Raw genomic sequence first — 22,400 nt, 5'->3', positions numbered from 1 at the left:
GACTATTCCTTTGTTTTCTGGCTATAAAAACTGATCAATAGCACACGTTCGGGCTCGACTCTCCCAGACTACTAGGAAGTCCGCCAGCTGTTCTGGCAGCAGCCCTTCCCTCTAATAAATTCTATCTTCTCTACATTCTGCCTTGTGTCTGGAAATTCTTTTCCAACCCGCGTTCGGACCACGACAGAAATGAAGCTGGGAAGAAAGCCTGATGCACTTCTAAGTGTAAAAAAACGATTCTGCAACCACCTCTGCCTGTTTTGCATTATCAGCACTAGGGCACCCGCCTCCTCGGCGTACACACGGGAAGCGATTTTACTCAGACAGGCTGCATTTCAGACCTTCTGAAGGAAAAGCCTCTTCACGTTCTGTTCAAGTATCCTGCTTATACTTTAAAAAAAAATAATATTTATTTACTTATTTTGGCTGCACCAGGTCTTAGTTGAGGCATGTGGACTCTTAGTTGCGGCATGCACACGGGATCTGGTTCCCTGACCGGGGATTGAACCCGGGCCCCCTGCATTGGGAGCGCACAGTCTTACCTACTGGACCACCAGGGGAGTCCCTCCTGATTATATTCTTTTGCTCATTTCATTTTTTAAAGAATTAATTAATTAATTAATTTTTGGCTGCGTTGGGTCTTTGCTGCTGCGCGCGGGCTTTCCCTAGTTGCAGAGAGCGGGGACTACTCTTTGTTGCGGTGCACGGGCTTCTTATTGCGGTGGCTTCTCCTGTTGCGCAGCACGGGCTCTAGGCATGCGGGCTTCAGTAGTTGTGGCTCGCGGGCTCTAGAGCGCAGGCTCAGTAGTTGTGGCTCACGGGCTTAGTTGCTCTGCAGCATGTGGGATCTTCCCGGACCAGGGCTCGAACCCGTGTCCCCTGCATTGGCAGGCGGATTCCCAACCACTGTGCCACCAGGGAAGCCCTGCTCATTTCTTAATTCATTTACTTAACACATAGTTTTTGGACAACCATTGAAACCAGATAATGCATTGATCCCGCCCTCCTGGGGCTCACTAAAGACAGATAATAAGTAAACAAATGAATATTGATGTGTCTGGATGAGATCTTTCCTCTTTCTGTTGAAAAACACCATCAACTCTCACACACAGGAGGTGGCCTGGGAGACCTGCCCCCACCTCCCGAGAGGCCTGGAAGGTGCCTGGGACCAAAGGCAGCCAGATGTTCTTTTAGGCACAAGAAGATCCAAAATGTAAGCTGGTCCTGGCAGGGGATTAGAGAACCAGGGGTGCAAAAGCTTTAAAAAGGCCAGACCACCTCACGCCCCCTGTGATGGAGACGGGCCAGAGGACAGCAGCTGTGTGTACCCCATGCTGGAGAAACCGAGGATACCCCAGACGCCAGAGCAGCCAAGGGCAAGGGCCCTGATCTAGGACAGGTGGTCAAGGGACATGTGGGGAGGAACATCCCGGGCAGAGGGGACGACGCACGTGAGGGCCAGCCGGAGGGATGAAGGGAGGAGGGGGTGGTGGCCGTGTGTGACCGGAGAGGGGAGGGGCTGCACACGGGAGGATGCAGAGGTGGCCAGGGCAGTGTGTAGGCAGCTCCGTGGGCCCCGTGGCCAGAAGTTGGGATTTTACCCACAGTGTCAGGGACACTGTGAAGAGCCGGTATAGACCCATTTTCACGAGGAAGCCCTAGCTGCTCTGTGGAGGCTAGGAAGCAGGGATGGAGGTGGGGGGGCTGTCAGGTGGCCGCGGCCACAACCAGGTGAGAGAGGATGGCGGCTTGGACCAGGACAGCGGCAGTGACACGGTGAGGAGGAGAGTGATGGGACCTATTTAGAACTATCTGTTTCTACAATAGGATTTGCTGAGAGATGGAATTTGGGGGCCACGGGAAGAATCAAGGATGACCCCCAGATTTCTGCCATTAGGACCCAGGCAGATGGTGATGCCGCTCACCACGCCAGGTTTTCGTTTGTTTGTTTTGTGGGAAGGGAGAGGTAGTGAGAGCCTGGGCTGCCAGTGAGACAGTCATCCAAGTATCAATCAGGCAGCAGGAGAAAGTGCCTGGGGTCAGTAAAGAACTCAGGCATCGGGGAGTTCCCTGGTTGCCTAGTGGTCAGGATTCTGGGCTTTCACTGCCATAGCCCGGGTTCAATCCCTGGTCGGGGAACTGGGATCCTGCAAGCCACGCGGTGCAGCAAAAAAAAAAAAAAAAAAAAAAAAATAGAGAAAGAAAGAAAAAGAACTCAGGCATCATGAGCCTAGAGATAAGACTGAAAACCATGAGACCGGGTGAACTCACCTAGGGAGAGAGGGTAGAGAGAAAAGAGGAGGGGGTCCCCATCCAAAGGCTGAGAAATCAGTTGAAAGAGTGAAAGAGATTGGCCGAGCAGACAGGGATGGACCAACGAAGCTGAGACAGGAAACTGTTCTGAGCAGGGGGGAGTAGTTCCCAGCAAGCTGAGAACAACTGGAAATCACTGGTGACCTTGAGGCAAGCAATTTCAGAAGAGTGGTGAGTGGCCAGTGGAAGAGGGGCAGTGTGGGCTGAGGAGTGGGCGGGGTAGGAAATGTAGACTCAGAGAAGTTTGCTAAAGGAAAGCAGCCAATGGGGCAGCTGGAGGCCCGGGGGATCCTGCCCACCCCCCGCCCCCCAGGAGCCCTGGACCTTGTTTATATGTCCTCTACGGGAGCAGACCAACATGGAGGACAAGGCTGGTGATGCTAGGTGGGAGAAGGAATGCAAGGTCATTATGAAGGTGAAAGGAGCTGTGGTCCTGTGCACATCGGCGGACAGACTGGCCTTTGACAGGAGCAGGAGGAGGCCGGAGGGAAGAACTAGAGCTGGACACAGGGACGAGTGGATCGAAGCCAGGGTGATGGAGACGTGGGGGACTTGCCATCTGTAGGTTCGCACTCTCTGAAGGCAGTATGAGGTGAGGCCGTTGCTCAGGAAGGAGGAACTTAGAGCTGAGAATTATACATCACTTATCACAGCCCTTCGCCCATTCATATATTTCACTATGTCCAGAAGAGGAAAACCAGGTTTAAAAATAGTCTGTGTGTCGGGCTTCCCTGGTGGCGCAGTGGTTGAGAGTCTGCCTGCTAATGCAGGGGACACGGGTTCGAGCCCTGGTCTGGGAAGATCCCACATGCCACGGAGCGGCTGGGCCCGTGAGCCACAACTACTGAGCCTGCGCGTCTGGAGCCTGTGCCCCGCAACGGGAGGGGCCGCGATAGTGAAAGGCCCGCGCACCGCGATGAAGAGCGGTCCCCGCACCGCGATGAAGAGTGGCCCCCACTTGCCGTTAACTAGAGAAAGCCCTCGCACGAACCGAAGACCCAACACAGCCAAAAATAAATAAATAAAGTAGCTAAAAAAAAAAAAAAAAAAAAAAAAAAAAAAAAGTGCGAGGAGTTAGCTCAGAATTTAAAAAAAAAAAAAAAAAAAATAGTCTGTGTGCTTCGTGAACATTCACAGAAATTATTTTGGGGGGGACAGAAGAATGTAAAACAGTACCACCTCTAATTATTTTTTTAATCCTTCTGAGCCACGAGCCCAGGTATTTGGATTGCGTGTTTCCATTCTTAGTCTTCCAAAGCTTCATGCGGCCCCCTGGGTGGTCCTCGAGTAGGGAGAAGCTGGCTCTTTAGTCTGTGTGCCCAGATCCAGCCCACAGGGCTGGTGCCGGAGGCTGCTGGCTGCCCCCACGATCCCGTTCCCCTCTTCCTTCTGGGCACAGAGCTGTCTGCACTGCCCAGTGTCCCTTGTTCCTCTGAGTTCTGGTCAGTGAAATGTGAGCAGAAGTGATAATTACTCCTCCAGACCCCATGCACGGAATTCTTCCAAGCTTCTAGGATGAGACAACCTCCCAAGAGGACCTTAGAAGCTGCACCTTGAACACAGCAGAGGCTCCACTGGCCCCTGAACGACTGGGTGGAGAGGAGGCACCGGCTGACCCACACTCACTAATTCCACTCGTGAAAATAAACTTCTGTTTTGTTTGAGCCACTACACATTTTGGGGAGCCTCCTCCCAGGAGTGGGTCTACTACGCTCTCCAGTGTGGATCAGCAAAGCACTCGCTTTCCTGCGGTTCACTGCTACCGTGACAGGCACCCACCCTCCCCGCCATGCCAACATCTTACCATCTGAGGAGCATCTTAGTGACTTAAGTCAGTGGTCCTTCGACCCTGCACATCAGCGTCACCTGGGGTGGTCTGGGGTGGGGTCCTGGGTGTGGCCAGGTCTTTGAAGCTCCCCAGGTGATTCTCCTAGGTGGTCAGACTTGAGAGTTGGGGAGATGAATCTCCCTCCATTCTCCACCTGCTGGGATGGAGGGCTTACAACATCCAGGGGAGCGAGTGTGAGAAGTAAGTTGCCATGGTTTCTGGTCAGAGTCTTTACCTTCCACGAGGCCCTTTCACTGCTGTCCATGGACCATCAGCTTTGGGATCAGCCGGGAGCTTGTTAGAAATGCATAATCTCAAGCCACATCCAAGTCCTACTGAATCAGGAACTTCATTTTAGCAAGATTCCCAGGTGACTCACACACACAGTCCAGTCTGAGAAGCGCCGCCCCAGACCACGACGAAGCTTTGCAGCTGAGCTCAGCGGTGACAAGGAGAGAAAACTCGCTCTTAATGCCAGAATCTGGCCCTCAGCTGGCCTGGCAGAGCACGGGGAGGTGGTGGGAAAGCCAGCAGGTCTGTGTCTCAAGTCCAAAGGCATCATCTCAAGACCAGCAGCATGATATCCGAGCACCTCTCAGGAACCAAGAGCACGGGCGCTGCTCTGTACACGTACAGAACCAGCCAAAACTCTGCCTTCAGGAGTTCTGCTGGCTTCTAATAATTAAACTGCCACTGCCCCCACTGGCTGGCCCCAGGCTGATCTAAGTTTGGGTAATGATTCCAGGAAGCTGCCTGGCACCCTCCATGCCAAAATCACAGCTGCTTCCAAGGCTACGTCCAAAACCTTGCTTTCAGCTCAGGGAAAATCAATAAACATTATACAGCACATAACGTTTTCCACTTTTGTTTTGCTGTAACAACACGGAAGGCCAATAAATGTGTCCACCCAAGGAAGCAAATGATGACAAGGCTGGGCCTTTGCTTATTTCCAGGCCTGATGGAGCAAGGTGTTGACTTGCTTGGAGATGTGCTGACAGATCAAATTTAAGATCAATGTTACCCGGCAGCCCTGAGGGAGGGGCTCTGATCTGCGTTCCATCTTGGAGTCACCACATTAGGGTGTCCCTGAAGGAACACACGATGCATCTGATGACGACTGTGAAACTTCAGTGCAAAAAAAAAAAAATACGGCTTCACGTAAGAAATCCAAAGTGTGTCTAGTTTTGGAGACACAGTGAAGCCGCAAAGGAGCACACAGGTGAGGGAGCAGGTGTAAAACCATGATTTACTCTGACACGTGTTTCTGGGTACCAATGAGGTGTCCTTCCTTCTTTGTAGTGACTCAAGCACCAGGGGCTAAGCCCAGTACAGCCTCACTCACCACGATGTGAAAATAAATCACAAGACATCTGTGGTGTCAAAGTGTTCGGATGCCTGTGAACATCTTCTCAAATAGGATTCCCACAGATGGAATGCCTGATGGTAATCGGGGCATCTTAATTTTTTGAAAGGGAGAGAAATCGGGGGCTCAAGATGAAAAAGGTGTGTGTCCCACAAGTTAACACAGAAAGCCCACAGGGAAGGGAGCATTTAGAGCAGGTGTCTCCTGCTTTTCCCTGCAATCAGCAAACCCTTCCCCATGAGAGCATGCTGAATATAAAATGTTGCCGGTGTATTCCAGCAATTCTTAATTTCCTTCTGAACAAATTGGACCAAGGTGCTACACTGATATTAATGCATAACACATTGATTTTCCGAACTTCAAATTTGTCTCCCATAAATTTTTTCTTAAATTTCTTGTGCCTTCTCAATCTCATCTGTTAGCAAATCCTAGCAAATGAGGGAATAAATAATTGAGTACTAAGTTCATGATAATGGAAAGCAAGTGGTTATGCTTTTTTCCTAGCTGAGTGTGGGTGCATGCGTGTATGTGCATGTGTACACTTATGTGTATGGTCCCATACTGTACATAGAAAATACATAGCTCTGTTTTCTGCTAGCAAAAGTGCTTCTAAGGCTTACACAGTATTCCTTAGTGTTCTGCAAAAACAAAAAAGAAAAAAAAAATTTGCTATTCTGTGAAAAGTACCATGCTTTTCTGACATCTGAATGTATTTCAAAACTACTGGCTTAGAAGTCATGGACAATGAAAAAAGGAAAAAGGGGAAAAGTCAGCTAGAAGAGCAGGAAAGGAGAGAGTGTGAGAAAAGCCAGGAAGACATAACATCAGTGGATTAATGGAAGTTGCCTACAGGCAACTTTACATAGTGCAAAGAGCATTTTCTTGGGTTCAAATCTTGGCTCAAACACTTTGGAGCTATGTGACCTTGGGCACTTCATTTAACCTCTTTCTGACGTAGTTTTAGTTTCCATCACCTGCAAACAGGAATAGCAACACCCACACTCCAGAGATTTTATAAAAATTAGAAATAATAGCTGTAAATCAAGCACACTGTCTGACACAAAAATAGATGCCCGATAAACAGATAGCTACTATTATTAGTAACTATATTGTGTATGTATAGTAGCTATATTATGAGGCAATGAGAGAAAATGCAAGCAGAAAGGCCAATGACAACTTTGAACAAGCCCCGACCATGAGAGCAGCATACACTCCACACACTGTTCCACTTCATCCTAACCACAGTTTTGCAGAGCAGATATTATTATGGCCTCATGTATACAGAGAAGGGAATCGAGGCTCAAGAAAGTGAAGTTACTTGTCCAAAGTCAAATAAATAGAAGACCGAGGATTTGACCGTAAGTGAGGCTTACTCCGAAGCTATGCTCTCTCACTGAGCCTTGCTGTAGGGTTTTACGTGTGCACAGGCACAAGGGAGCGTAGGCCACCCAAGGACCAGATGTGACAGAATGGGTTTCTTGATCTGCAAAGATGTGGGCTGTGCACAGTGGGGTTAGAGTTTGGAAAAGCCTTGGAGCCTCTCGAGAGAGAAGAAAGGCAAGATGGGGGAACCCTGATGGACACAGAGCATTCCTGTTCCACCTGTGGGCATCAGCAGGATGCTGTGGACAGGGCCAGAGGAGAGGCGAGCTTAGGACAGGGCTGTGGGTGGAGCCCAAGGATGCTGGCCAGCTGGGGTTTGGGAAGCTTTGAAGACGGTCCTTTAAACCTGACACAAGAGGTACAAGGAAGATACAAGAAGCATCTGCTTCTTCTCAAGCCAAGGCAAGGGGAGCACATGGTGTGGATTGCGTTGTGTTCCCCCAGAAGTTCTGTCGAAGTCCTAACCCCAGGTTACCCGTGAATATGACTTCACTTGGAAACTGGGTGTACTGCAGATGTAAAAGTTAAGATGAGGTCATATTATAGTAGGGTGGGCCCTTGATCCAATATGATAGGTATCCTTATAATAGGAGAAGAGACGCACAGAAGGAAGATAGCCATGTGAAGACACAGACTCAATAGGGAAAACACTACGTGATGACAGAGGCAGAGACTGGAATGGTGTCGCTATAAGCCAAGGAATGCCAAGGCCACCTCTAGAAGGAAGGTGAGTCTCCGAAGGAACATGGTCCTGTCAACACTTGGATTTTGGACTTCTAGCCTCCAGAACCATGAGAGAACACATTAATTTTATTTTACGTCACCAGCCTGTGGTACTTTGTTCCAGCAGTGCAGGGAAACTAGTACAGCATGAGTCTACCCTTGGCCTGGGAGGAAGTGGCCAAGCGCTTGGGCCAGGTCCACAGGGAAGCAACCGGCTAGAACAGGAGGGTTTCCTGGCTAATGTCAGAATGTCTCACTTAAATAACTAGACACCAAGATTTCCTCAAAGTGAAGTAAAAAGAAGAATCGTTTTACATGAAAGTGGTTATTTCATGAGCTATGCTTTAGTGGATGGAGTGGAATAAAGCAATGCAGGAGGACAGCATCCCAGGGCTGGAACCTTAAGAGCTCCTTGGGGAGATACCATTCTTCTCTTTGGGTAGTGCCGGCAGAAACCACATTGGGGAGCCTTATGCTTTGGGGACAGTAGAGAGTCACTCACAGTTAACTCCAAGGACCACAGGACCTTTGAAAAGGTCAAGTAGTATGGGAGAGTAAGGGTCCTCTTACACGCAATTTTAGTCATGGTTGTCTATAGAACTCTGAACGTCCTAGCTTCCTATAAATTTACTTTTCTTCCCAATTCAAAAAAATTTCCCTTGGAATAAGATATTTATGGCATGAAAATACAGATTATGTCGGCACATGTTGTTTGCCTGTGATCTCCTGAGCTAAGGACTAGTTTTAAAATCTGAAATCCAGTATAACTGGCTTCTTTAAAATTCCAGCTGTTTCCACCACCTTAATGCCTGGACCTGTTACCTCCCTGCCCATGAGTGGAAGATATGGCGTTAGAAAATGCATTAAGTTCTCATCCATTGAAGAACAAACTGGCCAGCATGTGAGCAAAGTCCTAGACTTTTCGGCAGGAGCCCCAGGTACTGGGAGGAAGAGGAACGATCAGATGAAGGGCCACCTCCGCTAAGCACTTTGACTTTACAGAAATCTGGGCACAATTTAGAGTCGGGCACCATCTTTTTGCAAAAACAAAACCCCAGACAACAAAAAATCCTTCTGTACAGGAAGAGAAAATGATTGCGAACACAGATATTATGTTATAGGTTCTAACTAAAAAAAAAAAAAGAATGATGCAAGGCACCAAGATGGACACAGACAGGTGTGACTGTTTTACCTGCCTACCATCCCAGACTTCTAATCACCTTAGGGAAAAAAGGGAACTCTGGTAACTGCTTGTGAAGAAAAGTGGGGTTGCGGGAATTCCCTGGAGGTCCAGTGGTTAGGACTTGGTGCTTTCACCGCTGAGGGTGCAGGTTCAATCCCTGGTCAGGAAACTAAGATCCCAAAAGCCGAGGAGCTCGGCCAAAAAAAAAAAAAAAAAGAAAGAAAGAAAGAAAGAAAAAGAAAAGTGGGGCTGGGGGTGGGAACTGGGAAGGAATGACCCCCAAACCACCCTGCCGAATACTTCCTGGTGACTCTCAGTCTGTAAAAGGCAGGGAGTAACTGAAGGGATTTATTACCTTCTGTGTTGCACCTGATTGCAAGAGGTTTTATTACCAAAGTCATCTAACTTTCCAGAGAGGAAAGAAGGAAATAAATCCTGCCTGGAGCAGGGATGGAGAAGATATTCTAGAGTTTAAGGAAAAACACGAAGATTTTCCTTTTTGTACAAGCCATCTATTTTCTGAGCGTGATGAAGTCACCCTCTCGGCATAGCCAGTGGCTCAAACCACTGGCCGCAGCTTTGAAGTTGCTTAGTTGTGCATTCCTTTCACTGACCTGACATTTAAACATCACAAAATAAAGACCTCTGCTTGCACGCCTGTAAGCTTTTCAAAAATATGAGGAGACTACAAGGCAAAGCAGAAATACATGTTGGTGAGAACCATGAACGCGGTGGCTGAAAGGGATTGGTCCCCACAACCTTGTCCCCTCGAATCCAGCCTGGCCTGCAAAAAAGGGGTGAAAGATCTCAGATCTCTGCCATGGAAGGTTTGGAATTCAGACTAATTCAGAACACTGACCCCAGGAGAAGCTTGCGTGTAGGAGTCTCGTTTTATACGAGTGGCTTCCACTGCAGAAAATTTGCAGCATCCTTACTGACACAATCTGACAAAGGGTTTCGACAGAGCCAGCATGAGGGGGCTTCCAATTTATTCCGTTTCCGAGGATTCAACCCCACCTCTTTGCCTTGCAACCAGGAGGCATTTCCATAAAAACATGAGTGATGGTGCCTGGCTTCAGATCCACTGTGTCCCCCTGGGGCCTGAATCTGCTCCAGGACAGGCTGCCTGCCCGGGTGAGAGCTGAGGTAGGGGCCTTGGGAGAAGTTGCGTCCGAGCCCATCTGGTGGGACCCCATCTCTGAACGTGACAGTACATTGGGGGGGTCGGTTAGCCAAGTCCCCCATTGGTGTTCTCTTCTTTCCTTGATTTGGTGAGAGAAACCAGTCCAGAACTCTGCCACGTTTGCTCGCCTTTGGTGGGAAAAGGAATCAGTTCTATTCTTTGATGTCAATGTAAAATCTCTGCAATTGAATGAGGTTAAAAAAAAAAAAAAAAAAGATGATCCTAGGAGAGCTGGAGGGTTGATGGTTACACGTTTCCAAGGAGGTTAAAAGGAAAGCAAGGTAGCGAGCAGAGCATGCCGAGGGGCTACGGCTGGCAAACAGCAGGCCTGGAGAGAGAGGATGAGGGGGAGTTCAGGGCCATCTATCAGATCAGCAGTCATACAATTCAAGAGAATAAGAGCCTATAATGTAGTAGCCGGGAAGCCTGAGAACTTGGTTCCATTTGAAAAATAGGAACAAGGTCTCTTGGTTTTCTTAGGATTTCTTAGTGTTTCTGGATTCAATATAGAAAAAAAAAGAAAAGAAAAGAATCATGAAGCTTCTTGATGCCACGGCACAATCTACTCTTGAATACAAGAGAGACGTGTGCCCAAGAAGAGGAAGTGCTACAGCGGCAATTACTTATTGTATAAAGAAAAGAGAGAGAGGAAAATTAAGCACAGTGATCCCTCAGAAATGCTGCTATGACACGCAGGCGGCTATTTTCTGGTAATCACTCTGCTGTAATATATGAACAGTACATGGAAATAGTATTAGAATAATTTACTATTGCTTGTGAACAATAAATTAACAAGGTTGCTTGCTAGTTTGCATTTTCTTCTAATAAAAAACCCCATGAGGGTCACAGGCAAGGTAGCTGTAATACAAACAGTGCCGGATACAGGAATTTTCATTGCCAGGAAACAACAGGAGAGATGTGATGCCCTAACACGTGTGCCAAGATGGCAGAAGACATTTTCAGTTCACAACGCGACCTCCACGTTGCTTCAGACAGGGCTTCTCCCTAGCCAACGTCACTGACACATGACGGGGGACGACCTGAGATTTCCTCTTTTCCAGGCCCAGGGAACACATCTGTCTTCAGGGAACTGAAGAGTCTTTTGTTTTTGAGAGTAAGATGGGGAAATCACGTAAGACTTTGACTGATGGAAGTTGGATGCCTAATGAGGGTTCGAAATTAGCCATCGGCTCACATACTTGAAGGCTGGGAGTCTGAAGAGATGGGGGAATTCTGCTGTGACCTGGCAAATCACTTCATTTCTCTGGTCTCAAGTTTCTAAGGAGGCAGAATTAGATGAATGATTTTCATACTTTACAATGGGAAGCTCTTTCTCCAAATAAATCTTAAGTGGGAACACGAGATGCAAGTATGTAAAACACTGCCATGGGGCGGGGCGGTGAGGGCAGCTGGAACAAAGCTACCTTGGACTCTGCTGGCTTCCTAGGGACCCCCTGGGCCTCAGGGCCTTGAGGACAGGACAAAACCACCTGGCCAAGTATTTCCTAGCCTTGTATAATCCTCTTACATTTGGAAGAGAAGGAAAGGGAAGGGTATAGGGTCAGATAAGCAGATAAAGAAGCCCTCTCTCCCTCTTCCCATATAGAGGCCCCACTGCTACACTGAGTAAACAGGAGAGAAAAAAGAACATTCACTGCTCCTTTCTTCATTGTCTGCTGACTCCATTTCATTTGGATTTGGCTGCTGGCAGGATCATGGGTGCGTCTGCAGGAAGCTTGAGAGCCCAGGAGAGGCGGAGGGAGACCCTGGTCCTGGCCAGCTGGTCTCCTCTGAATGCTGGGAGGCCTGGGTGGGTGTGGGTAGCAGGACTTGAATTCCTAATAGCAATAGCCCCACAGCATTTAGTACATCTCTGGTTGGTACCAGAGTCCTAACTGGGAAGGAGGGAGGGAGAGAGGGAAGGAGGGAGAAAGGGAAGGAGGGGAGAAAGGAAGGAGGGAAGGAGGGAAGGAAGGAAGGAAGGAAGGAAGTGGGAGAGGGAGGGAGGAAGGGAAAGTTCCCATGTTGTCCAACATTATATGCAGTGCAGTTTGGGCCAAATCATATAGTGTACCCTCCTCCTCTCTCCCTCTAAAATCTCTTACATGATAAAAATCCAGGTTCTAGGGAACATCAGCAGAGAAAAAAGTGGCCCACGGGCAGCTGAGCAGATTATTCAGAAGGCAGGGACCTGGCCTCTCTCGCAGGAGCCAGCAGGGGCAGAAGAAGCACAGCTGGGGAGTCAGGTCAGGGCTGACTGAATCTTTTGAATCTTTTGAATCTTTTGAATCCTGGCTCTGCAATTTACTCCCCGAGGCCATGTTACCAGCCTGCTGACTGTCAGTGAAGAGGGGCATAATAATACCTGGAGTTGTTTTAAAGCTAAAAAAAGATAAGTGAAGTGGCTGGTGCCAAGATGACCCCCAACAAACATCTATTTCCTCTCCCTGCCAGTTGCCTACTGGTGATGAAGGCTCATGGGTTGACTGAATACGAGCCTCCGGGAAACTGTCAGCAGTCGTCCAGGGGAGAAACTCTCCCTTTGCTTTGCTCCCAGAGCCAGCGGAGGGCAGGGTGGCCCCTCTGGATGGGTGCGTTCTGGTTCAGAGCAGAGTCAAGGAATGTGGCGGCTAGGAAAGAGCCTCAGAAATCAGCTCTTCCCACTCCCTCCCTTCCCATCCAACGAAATGGACTCTCTGCAAGCAGCAGAGCTAGGATTAGAGCCCAGGCCCTAATCTCCAGCAGGTACTCTGGGTCCTAGGAGTGCCTGGAAGAGCAGTGTGGGTAGAAAGTGTGGGCTCAGGGGGCCCCCTGCGGCACCGCTTGTGAGCAGGGTGGCCTTGGGAAAGGGGGGAGACTCTCTGAGCCTCAGTTTCCTCATCTGCCGTTGGCACCACACTTAACTTCTCATGACGCTCATTAGGATGAGAGATCATGTGCTAAAGGTGCCTCTACAAGGCCTGGCATGGAGCAGGCATCCACAAACAGTCAAAGGAGTCAAAGGAGGCTTTAGTTACAATAGCTACACATTGATGAGTACATACACCACGTGCCAGGGGAATGCAGGGAGGAACAAGGTGCTTTCTGCCTTGGAGTTGCTCCTAAGAAGATAAACTTCTGATCTGCTTCTCCCTGTTCAAGAATGTAAGTGAGGAAGGCAGAGAAGATGAGTGGCCTGGGCCCCCCACGTTGAGGCAGTCCGGTGGTGCCAGAGCCGGGTACAGGGGTGGGCACCTCGCTGGCACTCCCAGACCCCGAGACCTCGCACAAATCCACTCATCTCCAGCACTGCTGATTCACTTCTGCAAAGGGAGTGCCAGGGTGCAGTGCATGGGGTGGGGGAAAGGTAAACCGGTGATGTCTAAGGCTTTCTAAGCTCTGAATTCTATGATCAATGGTCCCAAATCGGCACCAATAAATCCCGCTGTGACTTGGTTCTGTCATTTCCCTTGATTGACTTAAGACTCAATACAGAAGCTTCCAGCTAATTAAGAGGTCCAGTTGGCCACTTTGTGGTTGAGGATGGCTGGGCAGGAAGGCACGAGAGACCTGACGGTCCTTTGCTTGTCTGGTGAGACGTGGCAGCAGGAGGGACACAGCTCCATGGGAGCACGTCTGACTCTGGTTTAGGGGATGACACGGCAACCCGTGACCTCACCACGGACAATAATTTACAGCAACCTTCCTCGGACCAGGCCTGGACTCCTTTCTGTGCTTCGTATTTTCCTTTTGTAAAATGGGAACCACCTTGGCACGGGGTGGGCCGTGATTATTCCTTTGAGTGTTATCTGCCGAGGATAAGACGCAGGGCAGGTCTTTTCTGAGGAGGCCCGGGTTCTTCCTCTCTCTTTCTCGTTCCTCCACAGGATTCATTTAAAGTCCCGAGGCGCTTCTGCGCGAAGGCAGGGCTCCTGGAGAGAGATCCCTGCCGGCGCCTCTGCCTCCGGGCGCCTCTTGTAGCAGAAACGAGTTTTGACTCGGGAACAAAGCACACTGAAAAGGCCTCTCAGGAACTGGGAATCCACCCCGTCCAAACTGGCTTTGAGTTTTGATCCCAAATTGGAACGTTTCAAGTAATTTCACGTTTGATCGAACAGGGTTTTTAAATTTCTTATTTTTCCTTCTTTTCTTATATAAGGATGCAGACCTAAAAGGACCCCTGGGCACTCGTAGGTTCTTAGGAAATCTCGCTGCTGCCTTTCCTTGTAATTGCATCTGAAACTGATTAAGCTTCCGGCTCTGACCACGTGAGCTGTGAAATGGATGGGAAGGGGCGGGGCGCTGGGAATTACTTCGGGCATTCTGAGTTTGGGGACTGTCTGGATTTAAAAACAAAACGTCTTGGATATTCAGCTTCTAATGAGGTCAGGTTTGCTTGTTCCTGGGAGAAATGCCAGCCATGAAGCTGAGAAAGTCTGTTGAAAGGTCAGCATTGAGGAAGCCCCCGCCTAAGTCATGGCCAATGAAACCGTAGGCCCCTACGGTTCCTGGAGCGATTTATTTCTCTGTTTGGGAAAAGCAAACACACAAGCACAACAAACTCTCCTGGGCCCCGGGGTCCACGCCCATGGTCCTCCTGGGAAGCCCGTGTTCCCGCTGCCTTTGGAGTGGAGCCCAGGCACCACGTGGTAGACAATCCAACACGGCAAAAAGTGGCTCAACGTGTCAGTTCCTTCAAAACCACACACAGAGACCCCCTTGGGAACCCCTTGCAGGCGGCCTCAGAGTAGGTGACAATCTTCTCTACCACCAAAGGCCCTGAAAACTTAGAAATGGAATATTCGGAACCGAGCCCCACCTGTGTAGAGTGAACTTTCAGGAACTGCACGTGGGATGGGTGAGCCCAGCGGGCAGAGACCTCGTGTCACTAGTTTGCCTCTGTATCCTCTGTGCCTTGCAAAATACTTGGCATACGAACATAAAAATTTTTACTGAACGCATACATGAATCTCACAGGCATTTATTTAAAATAGCATATACCACTGATTTGGGTTTCTTTCTTTTCAAACTCTAATCTCACGAAATGTTTGACTGGTCCTTTCTAGGTCTGATCCCATCTTTTTCCCCAGAGGCTACTGGAAGAAGGACTTTCGGTTAAAGGATCCAGCCCTCTAATTTAATGGTTGGGAAACAGAGGAATCTTTAAGTGGGGAGGTCACAACCAGGGACTAAAGACTCCAAGTTTGGGCGTCAACCATCTGTCCTCCCAGCCCTTGCTACCTGCCTCAAAGATGCAGTCATGTGAACTCTGCTGTCGTTAACCTGCTCCCAGGAATTCCTGTCAACAGATACCCAGCACCCGTGTTACTACTTCCAGGACATTTGAAAACTTGAACGTGAACGGAGTGATCCGATACTTAAGGCTTTTGGATGGTTCCTCCCCATGCAGACAAAGAGCCCTTTTCTGCAGCCACCTGTAGCCGGCATCCCTTGCAGCCCTAACATCACAGTGTCTATGGGATTCTGGGGAGTTAGTACCACTTCCTAGACATGTGTCTTTGCAGCCTTGCCTGTAACCGTCTGTTGCATGCTTGGTTCGTTTGCTTATTTTTATGCCCCTCAATATCCTCCTATATTCCACCTTCAAACCATTGGGCCAGCACTCCTCACACACACTAAGGCATGTTGCCTTGGCTACTGAGCTCTACAGAGCTTCAAAATGTACAGTCCTTCCAAATGAGTAAGATGTTTAGACTCTTTCTCTTTTCCCAAAGCCCAAGCAGAGACAAAAAACACACTTCTGTTTGGCCTTCAGGGAAAAGAAACAAAAACTCATAGATCCCCAGACAGAAATTTTCATTTTACAATTGCGATACCACCTACCAGAACTTCCCTTTCACTCTTTCCAAATGCAGAAGCACGCACGTGCCCTTTGGTTAAGGTAGCTGTGGGCACACGCGGTGCAGTCTGTGATGACGCTAGTCTCTAGGTAACGGGATTTGTCATCTTGTTCTCCCCATTAGACTGTTAAGGTCTTCAAAGTAAAGAATGATGTCCTTTTCTTTCTCTGTAATTCCCCAGAGCTCAATTCGGTGTCACTCTGTGCCTACCAGGTGTCCAATAAACACTGCTGACAATGTAAACAGAGTTCTTAGCACTTACAAATGAGAAAATGCCCACATTCACTGTCAAAGGTTTTTTTTTTTTTTTTAAAGATTTCTTGGATTCAATGCGTGTGTGTGTATGTGTGTGTGTGTATGAAAGAGAGAGAAATGAAAGCCTCAGAGATGAAGACGACCTGAGAATGGAAAACATGAAGACACACAGAGATAAAGAAAAGCACGCAGACCCACAGCGAGAAAGACCAGCACATAGAAACCCATGGGGCTCCCTCCAGCCTCAAATTTATACATTCGCGTATTTTTAAATGACGCAGCCAACATTGTGGTCCAAGATTTTGTGATTTCAGGTGTTTTACCCCACACAACCCAGCTGTGGGAAAACAGACAGGAGACGGGTGTCATTACCACTCAACAAGCCAGGTGCCACGGCCCCAGGCCTTTGAAACACGTCACCCACACCTTCCTACTGGGCCTGGGAATTCTTGCCACCTTTGGTGAAGCTGCCAGAGTTTTTCCTTCCAAATTATAAAGTCCTTCATGAAGCCAGGCCTCAGTTACGGGACTGTTGACATTGAGTGTGACCGCTGCCACTCAACACTGGCGCCAGCAAAGCCTGCTCTTTGCCACTAGGAGAGGAGACACTACGTAGTGGAAGAAGCCACGGCCAAGGGTTGGCAGTGTGGACAAGGCACGCCACCCTTCAAGGTGTCAGTCGCCCGGTCTGCGAGAGGAGACACAATCCCTGCACAGCCCAGGGGCTGAAGTGAGGCTCTGCTGTAACGGGGTGACTCGTGGGCACGTGCGGGGCAGCGGGGAGTGCTCTCTGCCGCCCGGACTCATGGCCCCCTGCAGCCGGGATTTCTACAGGGCGGAGAACTGGACTAGGAGAACAAATCCCTGCCTGTGTGATAACTGTTTTAAATTTTTTAACGCTTTAAAAAAAGGGCTATAAAAATATCAAATTGTAAAGAAATCAGAACAAATTAGATAACGCATAATTACATAACGCACCTTAGTGATGAAGAGCACGAGCTTCCAAGTGGCAAAGACCCTTGTTCGAGTCCCCACTCCCCCACTTACTAACTGTGTGACCTTGGGTGAGTTACTGAATCTTCAGAAACCTGGGCTTGCTCAGCAGTAACATGGGGTTAAAAATAGTACTTGTCTGGGACTTCCCCGGTGGTCCAGTGGCTAAGACTCTGCGCTCCCGATGCAGGGGGCCCGGGTTTGATCCCTGGTCAGGGAACTAGATCCCACATGCCGCAACTAAGAGTTCGCACGCCACAACTAAAAAAAAAAGATCCCGTGTGCCGCAACTAAGACCCGGCTCAGCCAAAGAAATATTAAAAAAAAAAATAGTACCTGTCTCACAAAGGCAATAGGAGGACTAAATGAGATACTTTGTCAAACATTCTGCTACAAAGTAAGCTCTCAAGATTACTGGCAATCATTATTATTGTTCAGTACTTCCTCCCATTATCTGGGATTCATCTTATACAAACACAGTTAAAAGTATGCAAGTAACCAAAATCTCCTCTGAACAACCAAAACGGTGTTGCAATGTAAATGCATAAAAGCCTGGGTATTTTGTTCACACAGCCATGTCCAGATTCTCATTTAGTGTGACTCTGTACACAAGTCTAAGAGCAATAATAATGATGGACACTTGATCGACCACCAACTGTGCACCCGGCACTTCACTAAATGTGTTACACTTGTTATCACACTGGATCCCCACAGTCCCACAGGTATAATCATCTCCCGCATTCTACAGATGAGGAAGTAGAGGCTGATAGAAGCTAAGTGACTTGCCCTGGGTCAAAGTGATTAAGTAAGAGACTCAGGATGTGAACTCAGCCAGTCTGATTCCAACCCACACTCTAATCAATACCCTACAGCGCCTCCATGACCATCCTGGTGATCCCATCTCCCGGCTCGTGGCAGGTTAGAAAAAAGAGCTCGAGGGGTGGAGGGAACTGAAGTGACAGGTACAGTGACATGTGATGGACTGACGGATTAATAGGCAGACAGGAAAGGGAAGGGGATAAAAAGCTCACAGAGAAAGGCTTCCACGGCCCAGCTGTCCAGACCCAGTCATATCAGGGGTCAGAACACCCTAATATGTATTCAAAGCCCCCAAGAGCATCATGATTCCACAGCACAGTGTGATAATTTTCACTCTGCCATCAAGAAAAATCAAATTGTGTGCTCAGGAAGACAGAAAACAAAATGAGGGGATGGGGGACCGTGGGTGATATATTAAAGGGGTGGGTAGATTACGTCGGGACAGGGCATCTACGTTGAATACCCTTTGACAATTTGCATAAATAAGGCACCGCCTTTGAAAAAGATGATACACTATTCAAGTAAGAGTTAAGGAAATACCAACACCCGGGTGCACCTGGATACTTTTTGTTCGTGGATCCTTACCTTGTATTTTAACCCCGCTTCTATCAAGTCTTGAGACAAAAAACCCTTTAGTCCTCTCTGCCTCTCTCAGTTTAGAATCATGTCTTTGGTGTCTTTAGCCAGGGTAGCATTTAAGGGTCTCACAAACTAATTGCATCAGGTAATTGAAAGGAACATGTATTGAAAATAAGGATGTAAAGATTATTTTTTTAAAAATGGAGGAAAAAAGGTATTAGGTGGCCTTCTTGTCACAGGCAGCTGTCACCTGGACTTTTAGCGTCCCCTTCGGGCACAGGCCAGGCTGGCAGAGAAAAAGGGACTTGTGTTAAATCACGAGACTCGTTTCCAATCAGAAGCCAGTCACGGCTTCCTGTTCATAACCTTAGCTCACTGCCCCTTAAAGTGAGATTTTGTTTTATGCCTATTGACATTATATTCCCTAAGCTCCAGAAAAACTGCTTTCAAAGTCTCAAAATGAAGCTTAGAATATGATGGCTTGAAAGGCGTTTGAACCAAATTTGAAAAGATTTGAAAATAGCATTTTAAATTGATATAATTGTAACATGATACCTTTAACAGGTCCTCTAGTTCTGGTTATCTGAGCAGGGAGAAACCTCCAGGAACCAGAAAAGCCCCCATTCACCAGCAGCCCACACTCACCACGCTGGCCAGCGGTGTCCAGACGGCAGAAGAGCTGTTCCCAGTGGAAATAGAGGGGATACCCTTATCCCTCTAGGCTAGGGTTGCCAGATGTGGCAAATGAAGATACAGGACACTGAGTTATAGTTGAAGTTCGGATAAGCAAAGAATACTTATTGACCATGAGTAAGTCCCATCCAATATTTAGGACATGTTCACATTAAAAAAGTATTTGCTATTTATCTGAGATTCAGATTTAACTGGGTGTCCTGTATTTTCTCTCTCTCTACTGTGGGCTCTGACCCCCTAGGAGATTCAGGATGGGTGGGAAGTCGGGGCGAGCGGGGGTTCCGCTTACCAGCCTAGGAGAAGAGCACCACTGACGGCCCCGGCTGGCATTCTCTCTCCTTCAAGCACCAGGCTCCCCTCCCTTCCACCCCTTCCTCCCTTCTCTCTAAGGAGGCTCCATGGCTCCAGCCATTCCATGGTCTTCCTTAGGAGACACCTCTGGTCCCTCTGGCTGTCACCCCCCATAACACACCTCCTAACCCGACCTCGTCCCACACTGAGGTGCACGCGCGGACGCAGACGGTGCCTGTAAGAACTTGTTTGTTTCTACGTTCTATTGTGTCTTGATTTGTTTCCCAAGAAAAGCTGCAGATGGGCTTTGGAGGGGCTCTTGATTGGAGATTTCCTTTCATTTTTTTCTTTCCCCGTATAGACCCCCCCTCCCGCCCACTGTATTCAGATGCCAAGAAGTAAGTCGGTGTTTGTTCCCTGCGATGATAATTTCAAGACCTGAATTGAAGTGAGGGCTGAGCCAGCATGCCCAGCTTGCCTAGGAGAAGTTTCTATAGACCCTATACCCACAGACACTGGCCTGACTCCAGCAGTGGACGCTCTGACCGCCTCCCACCCCGACCATTTCATACCACTGATTAGTGGTCTTTAGTGAACCACACTCAAAAATAATCACATACATTTAACAAAAACAAGGAGGAAAGATCTCTTGGTTTCAGGCTTCCAAGTGTGTGCTTGCAGCAAAACATTTAGTAGAGCCAAGCCATAAAATGAATGGAAACAGGAGGAAACACTGACACAACAATAAAACGAGGGGTGAGATTAATGATGCCATAATACAATCTGTTTTCACTTGGTGCAGAGAAAATTAATTTTTGAAGACATTTCATTTAACTTTGCAATATTTTGCAGTGTAACCTTTGACGCTTGAAACTTTTCTCTTTCATCCCCTTTAAGCCTGAGAATGGGGGAAGCCAGTTTTATGTCTGGTTGTTAAGTATCGCTTCACGGCAGACGACCAGGCTTAGCTGCCTCTGCAAGCAATGTGTACTCAGGGAACAGAAGTTACTGCTGACCATAATTCTCAGCTCTTTACCTCCTATTGAAACATCCACTTTAATAAGCCAAAATTCAACTTCCAAAAGAATAAGATGTGATACCTTCCAGAGCAAGGCACCGGGGTGGGCTGGACGACCAGATAAGGTTGTGTAAGCACTCAAGATACTCCGACCCCTCGAGTTTGAATCCAGGAAAGCAGTGATAGGAGATCACAGTTCCCACTGGGAAGGAGGTCTGGAACTCGGAGATGTTCACATAGCCATTAGAAGAGGCGAGCGGTCTCAGGCAGCCTGCGACGTGGGAAAGAAAAAGGGAATTGTCTCACGTGGTCATCTTGGTACACCTGAAAGACAAAGCACTATATGTCTTTCGGTTTCCCCCGCTGTAAACGTGGCATGGCCTCCGAGGACTGCACACCTTGGTCTCAAATGCTCAGACCTCCTTATCTACGTACCTATTCTACTTCTAAAGCAGGTATTTGCTTTTATAGTTGCAAGTGGCATCGAGAGGGTGACACGAGTAGGGAAGTAGTGACGGGAGGTGGAGCTGAGGATCGGGACACCCCTAGCCGGTGGTTCCAGCCCTGACTGCATGTTAGAACCACCTGAGGAAATTTTTAAATTAATTTATTTTTCATTGAAGTATAGTTGATTTACAATGTTGTGCTAATTTCTGCTGTACAGCAAAGGGATTCAGTTATACATATATATACATACATTCTTTTTTATATTCTTTTCCATCATGGTTTATCACAGGATACTGAATATAGTTCCCAGTGTGATACAGTAGGACCTTGTTGTTTATCCATTCTGTATATAATAGCTTACATCTGCTAATCCCAACCTCCCACTCCCTCCTTCCCCCAACCCTCTCTCCCTTGGCAACCACAAGTCTGTTCTCTATGTCCGTTTGTTTCATAGATAGGTTCATGTGTGTCATATTTTAGATTTCACATATAAGTGATATAATATGGTATTTGTCTTTCTCTGTCTGACTTACTTCATTTAGTATGATAATCTCTAGTTGCATCCATGTTGCTGCAAATGGCATTATTTCGTTCTTTTTCATGGCTGAGTAATATTCTATTGTATATATGTACCATATCTTCTTTATCCATTCTTCTGTTGATGGACATTTAGGTTGCTTCTATGTCTTGGCTATTGTAAACAGTGCTGCTGTGAACATTGGGGTGCATGGATCTTTTTGAATTAAAGTTTTGTCCAGATAGATGCATGGGGGCGAATTGCTAGGTCATATGTTAATTCTATTTTTAGTGTTTTGAGGAACCTCCATACTGTTTTCCACAGTGGCCCCACCTACTTGCCTTCCCACCAACAGTGTAGGAGGGCTCCCTTTTCACCTGAGGAAATTTTTAAAAACACCAATGCCCAGCCCTGTGCCTGGGTCGGTATCCAGCCTGGGCACCCCTATCTTTTTTAAAGCTCCCCACGTAATCTTAAAGTGCCATCAGGGTTGAGAACCACTGAGGTGCCACAGAGGAAAGAGAGACTATTTCCTGTTTCAGCAGTGGTGGTGGGCAGCTTGAGAAGGTTAGGATGCAAACTGGGTCCCATGGCAGCAGATAATGGAAGACACCTGTCTGACGTAGTGCAATGAAAGTTTTGAAAATCCCATTGTGTTTTAGGTGAAATAGGAAAGTAACATGTAACGCAGTGGTTCTCAAACTTGAGAATAACCCAGAGAGGGCTTGTAGGACAGACTGCTGGCCCACCCACCCAGAACTTCTGGTTCAGTGGGTCCGTGTAGAGCTCAAGGATTTGCACTGCTGCAGGTTTCCGGGTGCTGTTGCCGTGGCACCAGGCTTTGAGCAGACGTGCCGTAGCGAGTTTGTGCACCATGCACAGAATTCTGTGTGCCATCTGAGTGAGCATGAGACCTGGATCCCTGCTTCTGTAAAACAGTAGCTGCCTTTTGTCGTGAAGCCTGTGCAGCCC

General features: G+C 48.0%; 1 protein-coding gene across 4 annotated transcripts in view; it reads right to left on the bottom strand.

Moving 5' to 3' along the window:
* SUSD4 (sushi domain containing 4) overlaps positions 1–22,400 on the bottom strand; it is a 137,637-nt gene that overhangs the window by 12,247 nt on the left and 102,990 nt on the right. For all 4 annotated transcript variants that reach the window (XM_036827581.1, XM_036827590.1, XM_036827575.1 and 1 more), the window contains exon 5: positions 20,547–20,735. In XM_036827581.1, coding sequence (XP_036683476.1) covers positions 20,547–20,735 — 189 coding nt within the window. The remainder of the gene's footprint in view (positions 1–20,546; positions 20,736–22,400) is intronic.

Source organism: Balaenoptera musculus, chromosome 1 (genome assembly GCF_009873245.2).
Source record: "Balaenoptera musculus isolate JJ_BM4_2016_0621 chromosome 1, mBalMus1.pri.v3, whole genome shotgun sequence".
Taxonomy (NCBI): domain Eukaryota; kingdom Metazoa; phylum Chordata; class Mammalia; order Artiodactyla; family Balaenopteridae; genus Balaenoptera; species Balaenoptera musculus.
The sequence above is the reverse complement of the archived record's forward strand: the minus strand, read 5'-3'. Positions and strand labels throughout refer to the sequence as shown.